This window comes from Numida meleagris, chromosome 17 (assembly GCF_002078875.1).
Source record: "Numida meleagris isolate 19003 breed g44 Domestic line chromosome 17, NumMel1.0, whole genome shotgun sequence".
In the NCBI taxonomy this organism is placed as follows: domain Eukaryota; kingdom Metazoa; phylum Chordata; class Aves; order Galliformes; family Numididae; genus Numida; species Numida meleagris.
The window spans coordinates 9893227-9913963 of NC_034425.1; the positions used below are offsets into that span (position 1 = coordinate 9893227).

The window sequence follows — 20737 nt, forward strand, 5'->3', positions numbered from 1 at the left end:
AAAGGGTGATGGTCACCATCCACTTAAAGAAGGAAAAATTTGCTTACCCATCCCAACAACCAGGGCTCACTGAATACTCCAAAATGAGGGAACTCCAGGTAGAGAGGCTTTCCTGGTGGCAGCCAGCCCTTCAGTGAGTCTCAGGGAGGGGTGGAACCTTCTGGTCACGCAGGTCAATTGCTTTCAGCTGTGCTCCCAGGGCTGGCTGCGTCCCCTCACCAGGAGCTCAGTGGTTGGGTCAGACCGTGACTCAGCAATCCCCATGCAGTGCTCTCCATCACTCCCAGGGGAAGCCTCCATCTTCCCACTGAGCACCAAGGGAGCCAGGCTCTTGGCATAACACAAACTTTGATGCCCAGAGGCTGGTGTGATAATGCAATCGGTTACAAAACCTGGGAAGGGAATGGGACCTAAAGACCAGGCACAGTGCTGTGTGAGTGCTGAACGGAGGGAGGCTGAGACAGGCTTGCATGACGTGGCTGCGCAATTAGGCCTGCCACAGCTATTAAACGCCTCTTAGGTTATTCAAAAAAAGGAAACAGACTGAATATTACCAGCTTTCAGAACAAGTGCTTGATCAGACAGTCTCTTAAACAGTACTGAAGTCTGTCAAAGATAGAGAAGAGGTGTGAAAGGGGATGCAGAGAGAAGCAGGCAGACAGACCAGGGGGAGAGTGAGGCCGTGGACACAAAGGGGGAAGGAGAACATTTGGGCAGAGGAGACCACGTGAGAAGAACACATCTGACCTTGGCCCCTGGCTGACTTATTCCTTAATTTTTCAACCGAAATAAAATAAATAAAGAAAACAGCACCCAAAGACAAAGATAGAAGACCCCTGACGGAGCAGAGGCTGAGCACCTTTCCCTTTTGAAGCCTCCTCTAGGAGGTCAGCAAGCGTGCGCACAGAGCTCGGGGCTTGGTTCCATTTGCATCGCTTTGTGCCAACTTAGTTACTCTCCTCCACCGCTTTTGTTTTTTGTTTTCTAATCTGTATTTCTCAAGCAAACACATTGATATGTTTCTCTAAGGGGTTTTTAAGCATTACTAGAATGAGATGTCTCCATTATTTTATTACACTCTTGAATAGCAGTGGTGCTACCGTGCCAATAAATAATCCTGCTTGATAAATGGGACAGGTGGCATCACTGTGGCATTACAAGGCTGTAATAAACCAAATAGTGAATCCAGTTATCAGCAACAGTGCTCATGACTCGGAAGATTGACGGTGCCATCCGGCACTGCTGATCTTTGCAGTTGTCACTATTTGTGTAACACTGAGCTCTGCCATCCAAGAAGCTCCAGGTCTGGTTATCAATATTTTTTACATTTAAATAACCTCCAATGGGAAGGTCGTTGCAAATCACGCAGTGATTAAAAAGGCTTCCATGTCTCCTTGCTCAGCCTAAAATCACACTATTTCCTTCATGCAAATTTCATAGCTGGACATGCTTTTAGGAGAAGAATGATCACCAGACGCGAGGCGGGGAGGGGAGGGAGAGGGGATTGCGTGGAAGGTCAAGCAGGACTCAGAAAGATGTGGAAAGACTACCGACCAGCCATCTGTTTCTCCTTACTCCTTCTCTTTTTCTCCAGCCGGCGAAGCCTCTTCTCCTCGCGCCTCTTGGCTTCTTCCTCCTCCTGGTGCTGCCGACACTTGTGGAAGTTCTCCACCACGACCCCCACGAACATGTTGAGGACGAAGAAGGCCACGATGAGCAGGAAGGAGATGAAGTAGAGGAGCATCCACGGGTTGTAGTTCATGACTGGCTGCAAAGGGGAAGGAAAGCAAATGTCAACGAAACTTCAAAAAAAGGGAGCAAATGGTTACAGCTGCTATGTCCACTGTCTCGAGAGTGGGTGCTCCTCTGAGGTAGCACAGTGCACTCTGCTCCCCATGACAACCAGAGCAGCCTGAGATTGCTCAGCAGAACAGTCCCAAACCACAAAGCATGCTGAGAACCACGTCTGATCTACCAGCAGCGTCCCTTGCAGCTATCGTCGCCCTCGCTGGAAACCCATACCCACACGGAGCAATCCTTTACTCCTGAAACGCCCAAATTGCTCTAGAATTCCAACTCCACCCTTCAGTAGTGCAGTTCTTCTGCTGTGGCCTTGCTACAACAACAGCGTGGCAAAATCTGTAGGGAAAAGGCTGGCTTCAAACCCAGGGCTCCTGGCTGTGCCTCCCTCCAGGCCCACTGCCCCTCTTTGTTCTGGCCGCCTTTGCTGGCTCCTTCCTTGCAGCTCCGCAGCAGCACGTACCTGCTGGTCAACTCCCACTGCATCCAGGCCGTCGTACATGATATCCACCCAGCCGTCCTTGGAGGCCAGAACAAAGAGAGACATCAGGGCCTGGAAAAACACAGAGGAGAGTTGCAAGGAGTCGCAGCGGAGATTTTTCACTTGTAACACTCTACTCCTCTTTGCCCTTTCCTGTCTGGAGATCGTCATTACCTGGCTGATAATGGGGCACATTGATGCCCAGGGTTTCTCCTGGCAGCAAAAACCCATCAGTGTCAGAACATGGTTCAGCAATGAGCGCTAATTCAGAAACCACAAAGCTGAACACAAAGCAGCTTCGTTTCCACCCTCCAGGTCTCTACTGCTCCCTGCTAATTAGTCCTTGCCGTGCGGCTAAAATAAGGCAGTGTTGCAGAGATGGTTGAAAGTGTCCGGCCCTATTAGACAAGCTCTTCTGCAAGATATATTTGGTTTGTTATGTAGCAGTGAAGCAATTAAGTACTCCACAAAGCCACATGTGCTTGTTCTGTTCTGAAAAGAAGTGTGTGGCTGCTTGGAAACACCACCTTTGGGATTCACAGAGACAGAACGCTGTGTATGTGAACTGAATATTTACTGTGACTGGCAGTGCCCTGTAAGAAAATCCCATGGGATAATAATGCACAGGTTTCAAGTCAAGGAGGTAAAGGAGCAAAGAAGCAGATTACCGTGCTATTAATACCTGGCCGAGATTATCAAAATTATACTTGTGCCGGACCCATTTGTAGCTTGCTTCTGCACAATCCGATTTATTTGTGATGTTTCTGGTGTCCTCCCCCTGGCAGATAAAAAACTTGCCTTTGAAAAGCTGCAAAACACACAAAGAGGAGAGGAAAGGTAATGGCTCAGAGCACAGGATTTCTCTGCAGAGGATGGATATTTCTCACAGGGAATTCTGCACAGCCCGTGCAGACCAGATGGGCTGAGGAAAATAGCCATGTTCATGTGGGTTATTGACCGAGCAGCCTGCCTGATCTGTACCTAATGAGCAAATGCATCATTTCACACCGTTCTGGGCACCCACGCAGTGCATTACGTGCTCCGGTTCAACGCCCTGAGAGCTGCCTGCAGCCCCTCGCTGCCGGGCTCGTCGCTGGGGCACGCGGGGTGGCTCTGTGACCCAGGTAACGATGCTGGCCTTGGCGTCACTGGGCAATGCGATGTGACGGGGCCGTGCCAGCCGAGCGCGGGTGGCACTGGGAGGCACGGCCGTGAGCTCTGCTTCTGGCAGGTCAGGAGGGGACACGCTGGAGGGAAGCCGACTTGCTGCAGCCGGGCCCTGCTGCGTGCTGTGCTGGCAGCGCTCCGTCTCGGGTCTGAATGCTGTTCTCCAGCCACTGCTGGGCTCTGAAAATATTCCTTGTGCGAGGCGTCAGGCTGGTGCTGGGCACCTGATCCTGACCTTGCTTCCTTTGGTGTAAGCCAGGAGAGATGCAGCTCCTGGGAAGCAAACTTCTGATTTACAAACGGCCTGATTCATCAGCCTCCCTGCATTTAACTCCAGGCAGTGGCAGGGGACGAGGACTGCTTCAGACAGCGTGATTGATGGCGGTGGAGCGGAGGGGCTCACAGCCTGCCAGGCAGCCAGGGTTATTTGCTGACTCAAGCTACTGTTCCAGGGAGAACTGGCAACCTGCTCCTTAAAACACCACCTGGGTATACAGAGACATGATGCTGATGGGTTTTGATCTGCTGTTGTAGACAAATATCAGTAGAAATAATAGCGAACAAGATAAACCCACGCATTGCTCCATGGGTTTCCTTCAGGAATCCACAGCAGCAGAAGGATGTTCTCTGGGCACGCAAAGTTAATCACCATCCAACGCAACCATAAAACTCCTGAACGTAAGAAAAGTATTCCCTGATCTTTCCGTGGAGAAACACTATCATGTGTAAGGCAGACAAGGGAGATATAGCTTGCACAGATCAGAAAGTTTTAATTAAGCAGGAAAGTAAACAACTATTTTAATATATTGTCTATAAATACAATTTCTCCTGGTGCCGGACCGTAATGCCCGTCAGGTGGGAGCAGTAACACAGCTACGAGCTGGGTTTGGAAATGCAAAGCCCGGTTTGTAAGGACACTGATTGCTGGTGGTGTGTCAGCCGGAGCTGCAGCTTCCAGCACTGCCAGAAGGGGAGGGCTGGGGCCTGGGGTGTGCTTATCTGCCTGCCTCGTGGGCCTGATTAATCACCACCTACACGTGGACGAGCACCACAACAGAAGCAGCCTGGCTCTGGAAGCTCCCAAGTCTGGATTTTCACTGCATAAAAACTCTACCAGCTGTACTTTGATCTCCTTTACATGGGAAAGCCAACAGTAACTTTAAGGGATCATCTTTTTATAGAAGCAGTTATGGCCCTCATCTTACACCTAATTACACATCAACGTTAACCAAGAATTTTGCTTCCTGAATACAAGATCAGCCTTGCTCATATCTAGCCCTGAAGCACATCAATAGTCCCAACAATTTAACATAAGACAGCAAGTCACTGGGGGAAGCAATCACAATTAGTAGGGAGGAAATTCAAAGGGCGTCCTGCGAGTTCTGCTGGCTGGCATAAATTTCCCCGTGTCTGAGTTTTACACCGCTTTACAGGATGTGCTTAGGTTTATGAACCGCTCCAGTGTAACGGATGGGGGTGGCTGCGCAGTGACACCAAGCCAATCTAGCTGCTGATGGTTATGGATGGCACGATTCCCTCCTCTGTTTATTTTCAATGCCGTATTTATTATTTATACAGTATATTAGTACAAAATATTATATAAGACGCTTTTCTGAAACAAAGCAAAGCAGAGCTGCTTCCCAAAGCTGGCTGCGACAGGCCAGGTAAACTTCAGAGGGAAATAAGTGTTATGTCAGAATATTTATATGAAACAATCTCTTCTTCTCAGGTAATGGGAAACCAATTAAATTGGAAACTCTGCCACTTTTTCCCCTGGGTTCCTGCATTGCTGGGACTGAGGATATTGCTAGCAGTGCCAGCAGGAATCAGGCTTGGAAATCTCTATTTCTGCAAGTTTTCAGTTGTACAAACTGTTGGAATCTGAATAAATCTCCAGGTCAAGGTCTCTCTGGAGTTTACACACCAGCGATTTCAGCCTTGAAAGCCTCTATTTCCCTATTGCTCTAAGCCTAGAAGGAAGGTGGAGGGGAGATGTCCCCATGTTATCTCACAGACTGAACAGGAATGGGAATTAAGTTTCCCTGAGCTGAGGTTTTCTGGCAGTACATGTCATGCTTCAGGCCTCACTCTACTGTGGTGTGGCCAGGGGAAGAAAGAAAGTGGAGAAATAGTTTGGTTTATGTCCTGCTGGAGGCAGAGCAAAAGCCCTTGTGGTGGGGAAGGGATGAAGAAAGCCCATTCTATGCCTCCGAGGGAGTCATCGTGCTGGCTTTCATACCACTGCATGCAATAGGGAAGCTTCAAGAAAGTTCAGCACATCAAGTGACATGCAGCCACGACTGGAACTTCAGAAATAAATGTGTTTTGAGAGCACTAGAAAGGCCACGCTGTCCTGCTGAGGTGGGACCTAGAGCTGCTTAAGCCCTTGGGTCTGAGTCATTCTGGGCCATTAACTACAGCAAAATTACAGATTCAAAACCAATGCACATTTCTTGAGCACAGGCACAGGACCTCGATGGAACCAGGAAGAGACAAACCCGATCCTGCTCCGTGGCTCTGATCACTGCTACTTCAGCTACAGCCAGCGATGCATGCGGCTGCTCGCTGCTGTTAGGCTGCATTCATTATTGAGTTTTTAATGGCTGACCAATAATGGGAATGCTGCTTCTTCCTTGCTGGAAGGAAGAATTCCCCAGGAAGGTTTGGTTTCAGAGGGTGCCCAGTGGTACAGACACCCAGCTGTGAGACCAGCCAGGGCTTGCTACACTTTTTGTCTTGGCGCTGAGGCGTGCAGGGACTCACCTGAACTCCCAGGATCCCAAAGATTATGAAGAAGGCACAGCAGATGACCACGATGTTCCCAATGGGCTTCAGGGATGACATGAGAGTCTCCACCACCAGCTTCAGTCCTTGGGCTCGACTAATGACTCTGAGGGGGAAAGGAAGCACAAAGGCTGCATCAGTCCTGCTCTTGCTCAGTTCTGCCTCCGATGTGGAAAAGACTGCATTAGAGAATTTTTTAGAATGGTAAATAACTCAAAAATCTGGATGGGAGAAGCGGTCCTGGAAGGCTGGCCTCTGTGGTTGTGGGGGGAGAGGGGTCTCTGCCAATGCACACAGCCACGTGTGGAGGAAGAGGAGGAGACCACACGTGAGGAGCCAGGAAGGTCAGCGCAGGAGGAAAGGAAGATACATAGGCTAGCCTCGTATTCTTCCAACTTGGAGCGATGGTTTTATCTAACCCACTGTCTATCCTCAATCCGTTTCCTGATCAGCTTCTTACATTGCCACTCATTATGGCATTTTCCTCTTTCTCTTATTCGGTCCGAAGGGCTCTCTACTTTCCAGCCTGGACCTTCCCTGGGATGCAGTCTCCTGCTTTGCTTCATCCACCAGCACACGCCTGTATGCCTGTAGCACGTCCAGGACTGCAGAGTCCTCCCAGAGTGCATTCCTGGGTAGTTTCAGGCAAAGCTCATTTCCCCGTTTCAGGCTGGAGAAATGCGGCAGCCACTCTTACACAGCTGTCTGCAGACCTGGTGATGAAGCAGGACCTGTGTGTGCCCGCAGATGCCCCTCGGTGCCCCCGCAGGGTCAGCTTTGTGCCCACTGAACAGAAGCGGGGCTGGCATCCAGGGGAACGTCCCCAGCGGGATCACAGGCATCCGTCCTCCTTCCTGCAGCTCCACTCCACCACGTTCTGCACAACGTTCTAGACTACATGGGAAGGTGGGGAAGAATAATGAGCACATCACAACAGAAGCAGGGTAGAACGCATACACAAAAGAGGAGAAACTGCACTATACCCTCGAAGACGATACTACGATGAAAGAACAAGGCTTATGTGCATTGGCTTGTGTGCATCTCTCCGCGCTGGGAAGATGAACGAGGTGCTCAGGCTCACGGCCGTGGAGGTGCGGAGCTGGGGCACTGACAAAGGCGTGCAATGGGGCTGCGCTGCTCCCTCCCGCTGCCAGGCGGAGCTCAGCGCTTCGCTGGCTCTGTACTCTGCTACAGAAGCTTCCAACTCGGGAGATTTGATGATTCTGTGATTCTGAGCCGTGCTTTCCCAAAGCAGAAATAGCTCCTGCAGCGGGAGCGTGAAGGAGGGAGCTGGGGGCTGCTCCCAGCGCTTGGCTCTGACGGGGGCCACAGAAACTTCCCCGCCTGCTTGTTTCTGCCTGCTTCTCTCTTTTGCCACCGAGTCTTCTCACCGCCTCTGCCGTTTGGCCCCAAATGCAGCTGCACCGCCTGGAGCACAGCTTGGAGCTCTGACGGCTGGAGGGAATCCAGCTCCTTCTCCTCTCTCTCCCTTTCTGGTCCCCGGTGCTCCCAGCAGAGGTCCCCACGGACACGTCCCCTGCTCGACGTGCACGGCCCGGCTACGGGGTGGGGGGACCACGGCCGAGCCCCCCGAGCCCCGTCCTGCCCCGCACGCTGCGCAGACGTGTGCAGGCGACGGCTCTTTCAGAGACTGCTGGCATTAAACAGTATCCCGAAAATCTAAAAATTATTTCCTTTTTTTTCTGGTTAAATATTTACTCGACGTGTCAAGGGTAACTCGTCAATTATCTTTTTAAAAAAGGAACAGCTGGTGGGATTTTCATCTGCTCCCTTCCCAGCGACACACAAAAGGCAGATGCTCCTGTTACTCGCTCTGGGTGTCTCTCCCAGGTAGCTCTTGTGGCTCCTCAATTCCAGCACCTCAGATCTGCGGTGTTTCGGGAGATGGGGAGGGGTTGGGTGGCTCAGGGAGCGGGAGACCCCACGCTGAGATGCCCCAGGGGATGCTGTGCACCCCGTGCAGCAGGCAGCTCAAGGCTGAACCTCTCTCCTGGATCCTCAGATGTTCTGAAGATCTTTGCCATCCCTCACACGTTACCCTTGCACTGACCTGAGCGAAATATTACAACTGCAGTATTACAGATGGGAAACTGAGGCGTGGGAGAAGCGCAGGTCGTGTTCTGAGAGGTCTGCAGGCATCTTGCCTCCAGTGATTGCAATAGACATTGGGTATACTGGGATCTTGGCTTAGGTGTTTTGCCCATAGCTATGCAGGGCAGAATGGTCTTCTAAATTGAAGGCCTTTGGCCTAACTACTGGAACATCCTTAAATTTGGGGGAATAAGGGCAAAGTTTAGTCTCCAGAGTCTAAAGTTGATAATTTTCTCCAACAGTTATTAAGAAAACCTATTCTAGAAAATAATAAAGTGATTTCCCTTGTGGTACGCTATTTGGTATCCAGCAGAGATGGAAAGGAGGAGGTTCCTCATCTGGCTCAGCAAAGTCGCGTGGACCGAGAAAAAAGGGCTGAGAAGCTGCAGTGTTTGGCTGCTCTCAGAGTTCTGATCAACCAGGGAATTCCTCAAACAAGAATGCACGCGGGTAAAAGCTGCCACCATTCCAGCTCCGTGCCAGTCCTGTTTCCAGCCCTACAGGGAGGGAAGACTTTGAAAAGATTTTGAAAAATAATAGTTCTTCCTAATGAAAACCTTCAGATCTTGGAGCTGCCTCAAAATGACAGTCTGATCCAACGTCGAGGCAAGTCCATGCAGACTGCTGCTGGCTCTCCTGAGAGTCTGAGAACTCTCAAAGAAGTGCCAATGAAATCCTCAGCATTTCCAGATTATTAGTGTCAGCTGCGATATGTCAACACGCAGCATCCCTGCACCTCACCAATATTGCCTGAGATCCTGCTGACATCAGGCTTGCAAACCCGTATCATCTGATCCACCACTCCTGCAATTTACTGCTGAAGGATCCAGCTGATTCGGAGCCCTCCAGTTATGCCGGTCACCAGCGTAGCATTCAGGACAATTTCAGTTTGCATTAAGCATGTGAAAAATAGGGAACCTGAAGTTAGACCATTTTTCGTTCGGTGAGAAGTAGTGCAAATCCCTCGAGTTCCTCCTGGTTCTGCTGATCTCAGCACTCACAATGCCATCGAACCCCTGGTGTGAGACACTCCAAAACCACTGCCCGCCTCACCCAGCTGGGTCACATCTGCTGCCTTTAAACCTGCTAGCCTGAATAGAGCACTCAGATGGAGAAGGAGCACTTAGATGAAATAGCAGATCAACATTAATGGAGACCTTCCTCCAGAGATCAAAAAAACAAGTAAAATAGCAAAGGTGATAGATGATACGATAGAGAGAGTCTATGAAATGACTATTTGATACTGCAGTGGTATGAAGAGTGAATAATTTATCCATCTGCTTTGAAAGCCAAAGCCCAGGCTCTGTAGACAGTAAAACAGCACTGAAGTCCAACCAGATTAATTCTGAATACAATTTCAGTCTTGATTTCTCTTATATCTTAAGCTACAACACTTGATCCCAACAAGAGCAGGTTGAACGCATTAGGAAGGAATGTTATTGTATAAGCAATCTCTCTACTGGCTGAAACATCAGAGGGTCATGGAAACATCTTTCAATGTCACTCCTTTGTGAATATATTTTTGGAATTTTGGTCATAAAACTGGGCTTGAATCCTCATGGATTTAGTCTGGAAGCTGATAATCAATCATGCAATCAAAAGCCCGTGATTGGCACGCATGGCATCTTCTTTATGCCCGTGCCAATGGCAAAAGCATGTGTGGCTTTGAGTGTTGCATAAAGCAGCAGGGCTGTTTTCACAGGAGAAAATGAGACAGAACAAGGCAGGTCGTTTTAAAGAACTCCTTCCAATTACCAAACAGAAAAGCCAAAGCTAAGGTGATGAGGGCTGTCCCTGCCTTTGAGCTCAGTGTGACAGCTGTGGCTTCTTTCTGATGGTGTCCTCCTTACTGCCCACGGGAAGAGAGGACAGAGGGCAGCCAGGCCCCTGCCCTGGTGCTGAGGGTGAGCAGTCACTTTCCAGGAAAGGAAAACCCATGGCTTGGTCTCCATAGGGGTCTCCACCTCGACACGGGGAGCAGAGCCACGGAGCGCAAAGTGCTGGCTGCCATCACACGTCGGTGCAGCTGCAGACGTGGGTCAGTGACAGCGAGGTCCCTGAGCCCCACGGGCAGTGATGGCAAGGTCTCTGAGCCGTGCAGTGCAGGGACAGGATGGTCCCTGAGCCCCACAGTGCAGGCGGAGTGGGCAGAGCCACACAGGGCAGCCCAGATGTGCAGTGCTGAGGCAGATGGATTTCCACATGCTGAGATTTACGACTTACTGAAAAGCCCCTAGTTTGATGGCTGCTTTTTCATTTCCTACAAATCTAATTACAGGGGAATAGAACTGATTGCGAACATATTTAGAGAAAGGGCTTGTTGCTGTCTTTTTACATTTCCTTTGTAGTATGAAGCCGTATGTTGGCTGAAAACACTCAGACGCTCTCTTGAGAGAACATATCAAATACCAACTGGAATGGAATAGCAAAGGAAGGGTCTAATCCTGCACATGCCCCAGATGGCAGGTCTTCCTCCACCCTGCAGCTGCTCGATGGACTGTCCCCACGACTGCGGACCTCTCATGCACATGAGTGGCAGCAGAGGACTGCATCCTGCAGCTGGAGATGGGAAGCTGATCCTGCTTTTACCCAGAGGCGTCCAGGTTATTCTGTAGGTTATCTTCACGTGGGTCAAAAATCAGCCAGATCAGAAAAGCAGAGCAGATCCTACAACCCAGAAATTGGGCAGAAACTCCCACAGAAACAACAGCTGATGTAGAGATGCTGGGGGACACATAAAGAGAATAAGGTCTGAATCTGAGTCACATAGGAAGTCAACCCAGTCGTATGGCCAGAGATGAACCACACCGCAGCGAGCTCTGTCCAGACAAAGGCAATTAAAGCAGCTCGTGTCCTAGAACCAGTCACAACATCGCCCAGTTTAACGGATTCCCTTCCACAGCTGTTGAGAGTATTTGAAAGATATCTAAGTATGGGCATGGCCATTGTTATTCAGACTTATTATTCACACCAGAGCAGTAAAACAACATCTTCTGTCAGAAGCAGGGTCCTTTTTGTTGTCATAAAAGTGAAAATCCCGACTCAAAGTGAACCTTTTATGAAGGAAGATACGACAAGCACACAGAGATGCCTTGAGCAGGAAGGTTAATAAGCTGCTGCATAACCAGAACAGCAACAACAGTATTAAAGAGGGACCGCACTGAGCACAGAGCAAAACCTTTGTGCTTGGGGTACAGACAGGAGCCATACCTGCTGGCAGGGCTGGTTCTGGTCAGAGGGTGCTGCTGCCAGGGAAATTTTCAGATTAGTGGGGAATGAAGGGGAAAAGATTCCTTGCATTCTAGGTTAAGCAACAGTTCAGTCTCTGTTTCCTTAAAAATGATCTGCCACCTGCTACTAATTTCCTCCTGTGTTACAAAAGCTATTGACTGCCTGAAGGAAGGGGGGAGAAGAAGCTGTTAAGCTGCACTTTACACAGAGCAAATGAGAACACAAATAGCAGGGGATGTGTGTTTTAATGAGCAGAAGAGGCATCGATCAGCTCACTGCTGCACGTGGGGCCGGTCCCAAAGCACTGCAAGAGCCTGGAGCTGCTGAGGGCTCAGCACACCCCTGTCCCTTCCCTTGCACAAATGCTGCACAGTCCCTGTGCTCCGTTAGGTCTCCCTCACCCTCTGCTCACCTTAAGGGCCGCAATGTCCTCAGCAGCCTCAGCACCCTCAGCATCCCCAGGATTTTCGTGCCACTGTCCGACACCATTGAGACGAGGATGTCGATGACGGAGATGAGGACCAGCACCCCATCCAGCACGTTCCAGCTGCTCTTCAGGTAGGCTTTCTCCCCAAAACACAAGCCCAGTGCTACCACCTGCCCGGACAACAAGTTGCAACATATTAAGACTTCTGCATCCGATATGTTTCTCCCAGTTAGCAACCTGCTGAGAATGCATTATTTACAGATACAAGTCTGCGAGTCCATTTGCTTCCCTGTATAGAAGCCTAATTAGACAAATCAGCAAAGTGTTATATTTCAAGGACTGTACAATAACTCTGCAGATGTATCCCACATTGCCCCTTACAGCTGATATATTTTTCAGGCAGCTAAGATGAGCTGCACAGAGGTGTCGGTAACATGTTCAGCTCTGATGTATAAAGTTGGATCGTGTTTTATTTCTATAGATTCCTGGAGTAAAGGTGCAGAGGGGCTGACCCAAGGAACCACTTACAAGCTTTGCAAATGCGGAAACTCGAGGAGCTTTCCAAAGAGCAATTGTTCTGCAGGATCATTACGAATTACACAAGAGAGATTTACAGCAGCGGGTTTCTGAGCCTCCCGCCTCAGACCCAGCACAATGTTTCAATGTGCTCAAGTCTCTGCCTCCTCAGGAAAGCACATAGCTGCTTAGGCTGTGAGGACAATGGGTTGTTGAAGACAATGGGACTTACATGCATGGCTGACGCTAAGCATGTGCTCGAGAGCTTTGCTGAATAGGGGAGGATTGCTGAATTGAAGCGTCCCATAATGGTGTAAATCAAGAGCAACTTCAGTGAAATTGTTTTGATGTAAAACGTGTTCAGGATAAGGCACGTGGAGGGTGCTTGAATGCGGTTCAGATGAAAATATTCACCTCGCTCATGGCTGGTAGACCTAGGGGCTTTGCACATCCACTGCCACAAAATATCACTAATACAATACAGGCACACTTATCCTCTGGCTTCATTTACCTTAACTGTCATCTCAGTCAGGAAGATAACTGTGAAGATGTAGTTAGAGAGCGTTAGGAAGATCCGTTCCTATAGAAGAGAAAACGAGAGACAGCGCTTCACGAGCTGCTCCCTGCCGCGCAGCTCTGCGGGGGGATCCGTGCGGCTGCCCCTGCTCCCGGCTTCTGTGGGAGTCGGCTCTTGGGCTGCTGGCCGGCAAAGAGGGGAAATCCAAATATTTAGACAAATGCCGTCAGCAGCTCTGTGCTGCCTGCAGCCGTGTCAGCAGCGTGGAGAGGGGCAGCAGCTCCGGGCCCTCTGCCCTCAGACCCCGGTGGGCCCCGAAACGACCGCCTGCCCCCAGCACTGCCACCCGCCTCCCCAGCGGGCACGAGGACATCGGCCGCCCTTGGAACCCGCTTGGCAAATCTCTCTCCACCCCTCACCTGCAGACATCACTGCACAGTGCAAATATCACCACGCTCCCAATTCCCCAGTACATGAAGTCAATGTCGGCGTGGCTGCGCTGCAAGGCCAGCGGGGCCCAGGGGAGGCTGCAGCGCGGCTGCCAGGAGCTGTCCCGGCTCCACCGAAGCCAGCAGAGCTCTGGAAGCTGCTGCCAGCTGAGAGCTGCCCCAAAGGGTCGTTCTCCTGCCCGGAGCCATGGGCTGGAGCTGGGCACGGAGCCCAACAGCCACATCTCATCTCCCAGTCCCTGCACTATCCACCAGACCATGCAGTCCCCGCTGCCACTGTGCAGCAATAGCAGCTAGTGATTACGGATGAGACCACAGCCTGGCTCCCTATCTGTAGTTAGCAGAAACCTTTCCTTTTAATGATGGTCATTAAATAAATTACACTTCTCCCTAATCCCTAAGCAATCTCTGATTGCCTGCACTGAGAAATGGACAGCAGAAGGTGGAAGTTGGAAGAAAGTGGTGAGTGCGCCTGTATGCATACAACTGAACCAGACCCAGTTCTGCTAATAGCAATTTGGGATTTATTTCTGCTGCTCCCTACAGAGCAATCCTGTAAGAGAAGCAGATCTCTCGAACGAAACGAGATGCAATTCAAACAGGACAAAAACACCTTGGCAACCCTCTCACTTGCCAGATCATGATTTACTGAAAGTGACTCAGGAACCACAGAGCAGCTTGTTTCCATCCTGGGCCCATAATTAATGAGGTCCTGGACCTGCAGCATGATTGTGCGAGCTGCGATAGGAGCCGTCTCTGCTGGGCACACAAAGGAGTGCTGCGGGGTGGGCAGTGCATAGGGAAGGGCAGGGACCTGCTGGTGGTGCTGGAGATAAAATAACAATAGCGTGGGGGAGAGACGAGGATATTACAGCCCTCCCTGGCGAGCACATGGCTGTGCTGGAGGATAATCTCCACAGCCCATGTCGTGCACTCTGAGATGGGGAGCGCGTGTTGGCTGGCAGCAGCATCCCGTTCCGATTAGCCAGCTGAAACTGGGGCAGGGAATGAGACCTCGTGTGAAGCAGCTAGAAAATCCACAGCTCGGAGAGGCAAAGGACAATTATTGCAACCAACTCAAGCTAAACTAACTCTGGGTTTCCAGATGAGAGCTCTGTCCTCACGAGCAGGGCACGGGCACTGCTCCTCTCTGCTGCACCCACACCATGGCTCAAGCCCAGCTCCAGCCCTGGATGCCACACTTCGGTTTCATTTTGGCTACAGACTGATGCTGCTGATGTTGCTGGGGTGCATCAAGCACAACATTACCAGCCAGGCAAGGGAAGCAACTGTCTGCTCTACACTGCACCGCTGCCGCTCCACCTTGAGCACTGCGTGCAGTTCTGGGTGCCACAGCACAAAAAGGATATAAAACTAGGAGAGAGCATCCGAAGGAGGGCTGCAGAGATTGTGAAGTGTCTAGAGGGGAAGATGTATGAAGTGTGGTTGGGTTGTTTGGCCTGGAGAAGAGGAGACTGAGGCGAGGCCTCAGGGCGGCCTGCATCCACTCATGGCAGTCTACAGCTCCTCACAGAGGAGCAGAAGGGCAGCACTGTGAATTCCTATCTCTGGTGACAGTGATAAAGCCAAGGGAAGAGCATGGAGCTGTGTCAGGGTATCAGGCTGTGGGATCCTCACACCGCTCCCTTTGCCTCCATGCAACCACAGCTCCTCTCAGAGCCAGACCTGGCAGGTCTCCAAGGACACAGCGAGGGGCTCAAGGAAGCCTTTAGGATCTCAAGGGTGTCCCATCTGGGGAGCAGGGGGTGATTTCCTCCTGCCAGATTGGCTGGCAGGGAGCCCTGCTCTCATCTCACAGCTGCGAGGTGGTGCATCGTGGCTGCGTGATAATCAAAGGAAAAAAATGGATCTAGGGGAGGGACCTCCGGGCAAACTAATTCAGTCAAGAGGACTATGAGGAAAGCTTAAAATAGGCACAGAGCAGCCAAGACTCCGGTTTTGAGGTCTAACATTGAAGATCCATGAAAATGAACAGCCTGACACGCCTACGACAACAAACCGCGATTCTATACGATTGCGATATGAGCAGTCTTTGGAATACATCAGCAAGAGCCCAGCATACATCTCAGCCACAACCTATGCTAAAATAAAAGAGCAACGGATGGTTCTGCCCCACTGAGTGATGGAATTTGGTGCTATGAGGGTCTGGCTTGAAAAATCTCTACACAACCTATTAAACCAGAATGGTTCGGGGGAATGGAATTACAGTGCACATATCAATCCGGTTTTCCCTGTGTCACAACAAAGACTGTAGACAAAGGGGAGAGAAAAGTATGAAATGAATGGTTTCTCCTGTTCCCTTCTCACCATCCATACGTGCCGTGAACAGCAGATGGAAGAAACAAACATTGTGCTGAGAGAGGAGTGTCTGAAGGTTGATCAGAAGGAAACAGAGACAGATGTCGTGCCTGTGCCACGTGTTAAAGCCTTGATCATACTTGCAGAAATGGGATATTGCTAGGGGGGGCCTCGATGCGTGGCAGGCCGTGAGCTCTGCTCTTGTTCTGTGAACCAGGAGGGCCAGGAGCAGCAGCAGCATGTGGAGCAGGAGGTGGGGAGAAGCCTTCCCTGGGATGGGAGGACCCTGTACCTACCCCATACCCACCTCAACACGTACACTGGCGGCTCCGCACTTCAAAAAGGAAAAGAATGAGCCCAGATGCACAGCTGCAGGGATCAAGCCATGCATGCTGCCTCCACAAAGAGCATGGAAAACATAAATCTCAAACTCACAGCACTGTGAGGCTCGATTTTGGGTCGTTCCATGGCGATGGTGATGCAGTTGAGGAAGATGATCACCAGGACAATGTGATCAAACATCTTGTGAGTGATGATTTTACTGCACATCAAACGGAATCTGCCAAGAAATGAGAAAAGAAGACAGCGTACAGACAGGCTTGTTAGCACTCGACTGGTGGGGATGGCACAGCACACTCCTGCAGCTCAGGCACAGCCAGGGAACCGAGCTCCCTGTTTGCAAAGCAGAAGAGCCGCAGTTCTGCAATCCCCTCCCTGGCAGAGCCCCATGCTGCAGGAACATCTGGGTATGAATAGGAAAGGACTCAAGCTGCAAATTTTGATTTCAAATTAGAGCCACAGATTTCCAGCCCCTGCAACATTCATGGGGGACTTAGTCTTACTTAAAGCACAGCAGCTGCTTGAACAGCTCAGACAGGCAGCCAGGTGTGGGTTTGAGGCCCGCCTGCTCCATAGAGTTCAGCTTCAGCTTATATACAGGAAGAAATGGTTGGATGGAGTCCAGGACAACCTGATCTGGTGCCTGATTTAGTGGTTAGCAACCCTGCCCACTGCAGAGGGGTTGGAACTGGATGATCTTTGAGATCCCCTCCAACCCAACCATTCTGTGATTCTAAGTACCGCCAGTGTAAGGGCTGAGCGCACACGACCAAAGGATCAGAAGCTATTTATTGTGACAGATGGTTGTACACTGACCCAGGATTTATAATACCATATTACATTCCCCTAAGTCTGTTTCTGAAAATCTCTCTAATCTCTGTATGAATGAACCCAAACGCTGCCGAGGGCCCACCAGCTCAAACACGGGAAACTCCCACTAAGTGTGGGCAGTGTCCAAAGAACAGGTTCAGGATCTTGGAGCCCGCTCACCCCATGGCTGGGCTTTAGGAAGGGCAGTGCTTGGGTCCTCCAGGGGAGGAGAGGGAGAAAAGGGAGGACAGAGAAGTCTGCACGAAGAGGAGGTTTTGGCAGGTCATGGAGGATCCTTTGCTGTGACGTAAGTAAGTGTGCACTGGCTGCAAAGTCAGATTTCTCTGAGCCATCAGTGCCCAGCACGCCCTACTACATGTGCTGCCTTACCTGGAATGAGGGGCGAAGATGTAGATGGACCAAGAGTCCCTCTCCTTGCAGCAGGCAGGGAGATGTGCCCGTACCCAGGCCTTCATGCGGTCCCTTTTGCTCTAGGAGGAAAACGAAGAGCAAAGATGTACCAGGAAGAAAAGCAGAGAGAAGAGTTAACACCCCCAGAGCTCCCAAGCAAAGGACTTGGGAAAATTTTTAACTGAACAAACATCCCTGGGTACTCAGTAAAACCAAAGGAAAACAACCCTCCCCTAAAGGACCTGTAGGAGAAGGGTTATGGTTAGGGCTATGCTGGTACCATGAGCCCCTGTGGTCGCATCTTCCTGCCTCCTGTGCAGCATGTGGCAACAATGCTTCAAGAGGACCCGTAACCTGCTCGGGTCAGCCACAAACCCTCCAGCTTCTCAGCAGGTGCTTACCTGAATCTTCTGAGGTTTTGTTTTGAATTATATCTAATGCTTATGACAGAGCAGAGGAGGGGTTCCTACTGCTTGCTGGATCAAGCCCTATGTCCACATACCACTGGAAAGCCAAAGAAACCATTTGGAAGCTGCATTTCAGTGCAGGAACACAATGGCGAGCATCTGCCTCTCATTCAGCATGACCAGATCAGGCCATGGATTATGAAGGCAGAAGGGAACATCGTGGCCTGTCTGACCTGGATGAGTGTAGGTCATCCAACTCCCCTGAATTAATTCCTCCTTGAAACCACAGCGCATTCTCAGCCACACATATTTTAGACCATTTGCAAGGTTGTTTAAGGGCAGATTGTAATGCCTTGGCCAACAGGTCAAGTGAAGACAAGAAAATCCAGTGCCAAGGGAACGCCTGGTCCTGGCTGCAGCAACCTCAGGGTTGGGTCTTCTCGCCTTGGGTGTCCAAAGGGAGGCCAGGAGGTGAACCCACAGAGCAGTGCAAGCAACATCACTGCGGCACTTCACATTCACAGACAAATTAAAATGAGTTCTTGCTCATTCATTACCCCTATTTCCCCGATCCCACACGGGCCTGGATGTGCACATGTGTGGGAACACAGCTGCACGAGCCCTCGGAAGCTCCACTTTGCAGGTGTTCGGGAGCAGTACTGTGAAGCACAGCACACAAACATGCCAAGGAGCAGGGCTCTGGCACTGTGTGTGCTTCACCTTGGAAATGGGGGAGGGGGGATACTTGGAGCCAAACTGTTAGCAATTTGAGGTACTCTGGACTGTAAAAATGGGATTTGTCAGGGTAATTGAGTGGAATAGAGGCAATGCTTTCTGCTACTGCATGCACTCAGCCAGGGGTCTCATTAGCAATGGGTAATTGCTAGTGTAGTGCCCACCTTAATGAAAGCACTTGGTGACAACCTGAACCCTTCAGAAAATGAAAACAACCTTGTGAAAATAAGAGGAGAGGTCTGAGGAACAAACAAGCTGGATTTTCCTACCTCTTTCCTTCAGTTGTCCATCATTCCCTCCCCTTCCACACCAGCACACCCCGGGCCTGGCACACCAGTGGATTCTGGCCACATTTGGGCTGTTTGTATGTTCCTTTTCCAACTCCAGGCAAGGAGGCAGAGCAGCTCCCCTAATGCTGGACTATATTTAACAGAGCTTGCATCCTGGGGCTGTGCTGTCCCTCCCAGCAGCCCGTTCCGCTGAATTATCCATAGATGTAACAAAGGGAAATAAATGGACCAACTCTGATGTCTGCTCGAAGTCGTAGGGAGAGCAGGGATTGCTGCCCCAGGACACGGAGCATCACTGTGGCTCAGGCCGGTTCATTTTGCAAGCTGGAAGCTTTCCAGAAGTATCTAGTATTCAAAGCAGTTCTGGTATTTATCATGGGGATTTGTAGTGAATGGTAATGCGTCAGCAGCACAGAATGCTTCTTTATATTCCTTTTGTCCAATTCTAATGCCAAAGATATTTTGGGGTTGTCTAATTGTTGCAGCTCGCAGTTCATGGGCTCAGTCAGATAACAAAGGCAGAAAGCGATCTTCCACCGCGGCCCCGCTCGGCGTGTCAGCACGAGGGCAGCACAGTGCTGCTTTGTGCGGGCCAAGAGCTGTCCCCAAGTGCAGCCACGGAAATCTAAAGCAAAGGAATGACTGCAGATTTCCACGGGTGGAAGGGCACGGTTCCATAATTTGCACCAAATGCGAGACACTTGCAAAATGAAAAGCGAGCGCTTCCAGCCCAAGTCCCATCAAACGCTTTCTCTGCAAGGTCCAGACACGCAGCCACTGTGCACAATCAGCCTGATTGCTGCTCAAGCCTGCATTATGCTCCCAGAGATCTATCAATTATGTTATTTAAATCTTATCTATTTGTCCATAAAACACACCTGGACAGGATGAATTAAGACTGGGCAGGGGGGTTCGGGGAGAAGAAAACTGCTCTTTGATTTGGCTGCTGGTGGCTTCACTAAAGCTCCAGTGGCTCCCACCAGCTGCCCCCCCTCTGCACACTGGGATGCGGAGATGTTCGCTGCCTTTGCCCCATAGCACGGCCCCCCTGGCCCCCGCTAAGGAGAGCTGCTGATAAATAGCTTCTTTTTTTAGAACTTCCAGATATTAATGTAGTTCTGAGGGCAGGATGAAAGGCAGCTGGCATTAAAGGATGACTGATGTGCTCCTTGGAGTAAGGGAGAGGGTTAGATTTATAAAAGATTTATTATAAGGATAGGGGGGAACCGCTGAAAAACGCTCTATGAGCAGCAACAGACCTCCAGGCAAGCTCGAAGCTGCACAGAGGCGCTCGGGACCTGATTATTTCGTTTTAACTGCGCAGCAGGGGCAGGCTGGGGTGGTCTGGGGGAGCGGCAGAACAGCACAGGAAAATGTGCAAGAGCCAGAGAGGAGCAGAGCTGTGATTGCAAGGGGGATTTTGCCCCTGGGAGGAGGGGACACATTGGGTGCTCTCCTCATTCCCACGCTGAGCACTCAGCATTTGGATTTTTCTTCCCATTCCAGAGTACAGAATTTTTGCAGCTGGCACAAGCAGGGATGGATAACACAGCCCAGGTCAGCAGATCCCCCCAGCACAGATCCCCGACCCCGAGTCCTGCCGTGGAAACACAACAGGCAGCAGAGCTCAGCTCAGGGAGGTACAGATCTGCTGCCTGGGCGGGTTTGTAAGGCTCATCTCCTTGTCTACATTCGTGCCCAGAAGAACAGATTTTGTTCCCCTGATTTCGTACTTCAGGGGAGAGGAGCAGGCAGGGGCCTGATTCTGAGCAATGGAAATTCCGGACAACCTCGCTGAAGGCAGTGGAGCAGCACTAACTTAACAGGAGTCCAGGAGATCCAGATGCAGCCTTCACACGGCCTTTTATTTCTGTGTGGCAGCAATCAAAACCATCCAGCAAGGAGAGCCTGTTAAGCTTTGTTGCAGAAGGGCATATTTAGG

General features: G+C 50.6%; 1 protein-coding gene across 2 annotated transcripts in view; it reads right to left on the reverse strand.

Annotated features, from left to right (window-relative positions):
- The window catches only part of CACNA1G (calcium voltage-gated channel subunit alpha1 G), a 107653-nt gene that overhangs the window by 27430 nt on the left and 59486 nt on the right, over nucleotides 1-20737 (reverse strand). For both annotated transcript variants that reach the window (XM_021414948.1, XM_021414949.1), the window contains exons 19-26: nucleotides 17343-17443; nucleotides 16239-16362; nucleotides 13030-13098; nucleotides 11988-12172; nucleotides 6212-6338; nucleotides 2964-3089; nucleotides 2264-2353; nucleotides 1576-1768 (exon numbers count right to left, since the gene is read on the reverse strand). In XM_021414948.1, the coding sequence (XP_021270623.1) occupies nucleotides 1576-1768; nucleotides 2264-2353; nucleotides 2964-3089; nucleotides 6212-6338; nucleotides 11988-12172; nucleotides 13030-13098; nucleotides 16239-16362; nucleotides 17343-17443 (1015 nt within the window). The remainder of the gene's footprint in view (nucleotides 1-1575; nucleotides 1769-2263; nucleotides 2354-2963; nucleotides 3090-6211; nucleotides 6339-11987; nucleotides 12173-13029; nucleotides 13099-16238; nucleotides 16363-17342; nucleotides 17444-20737) is intronic.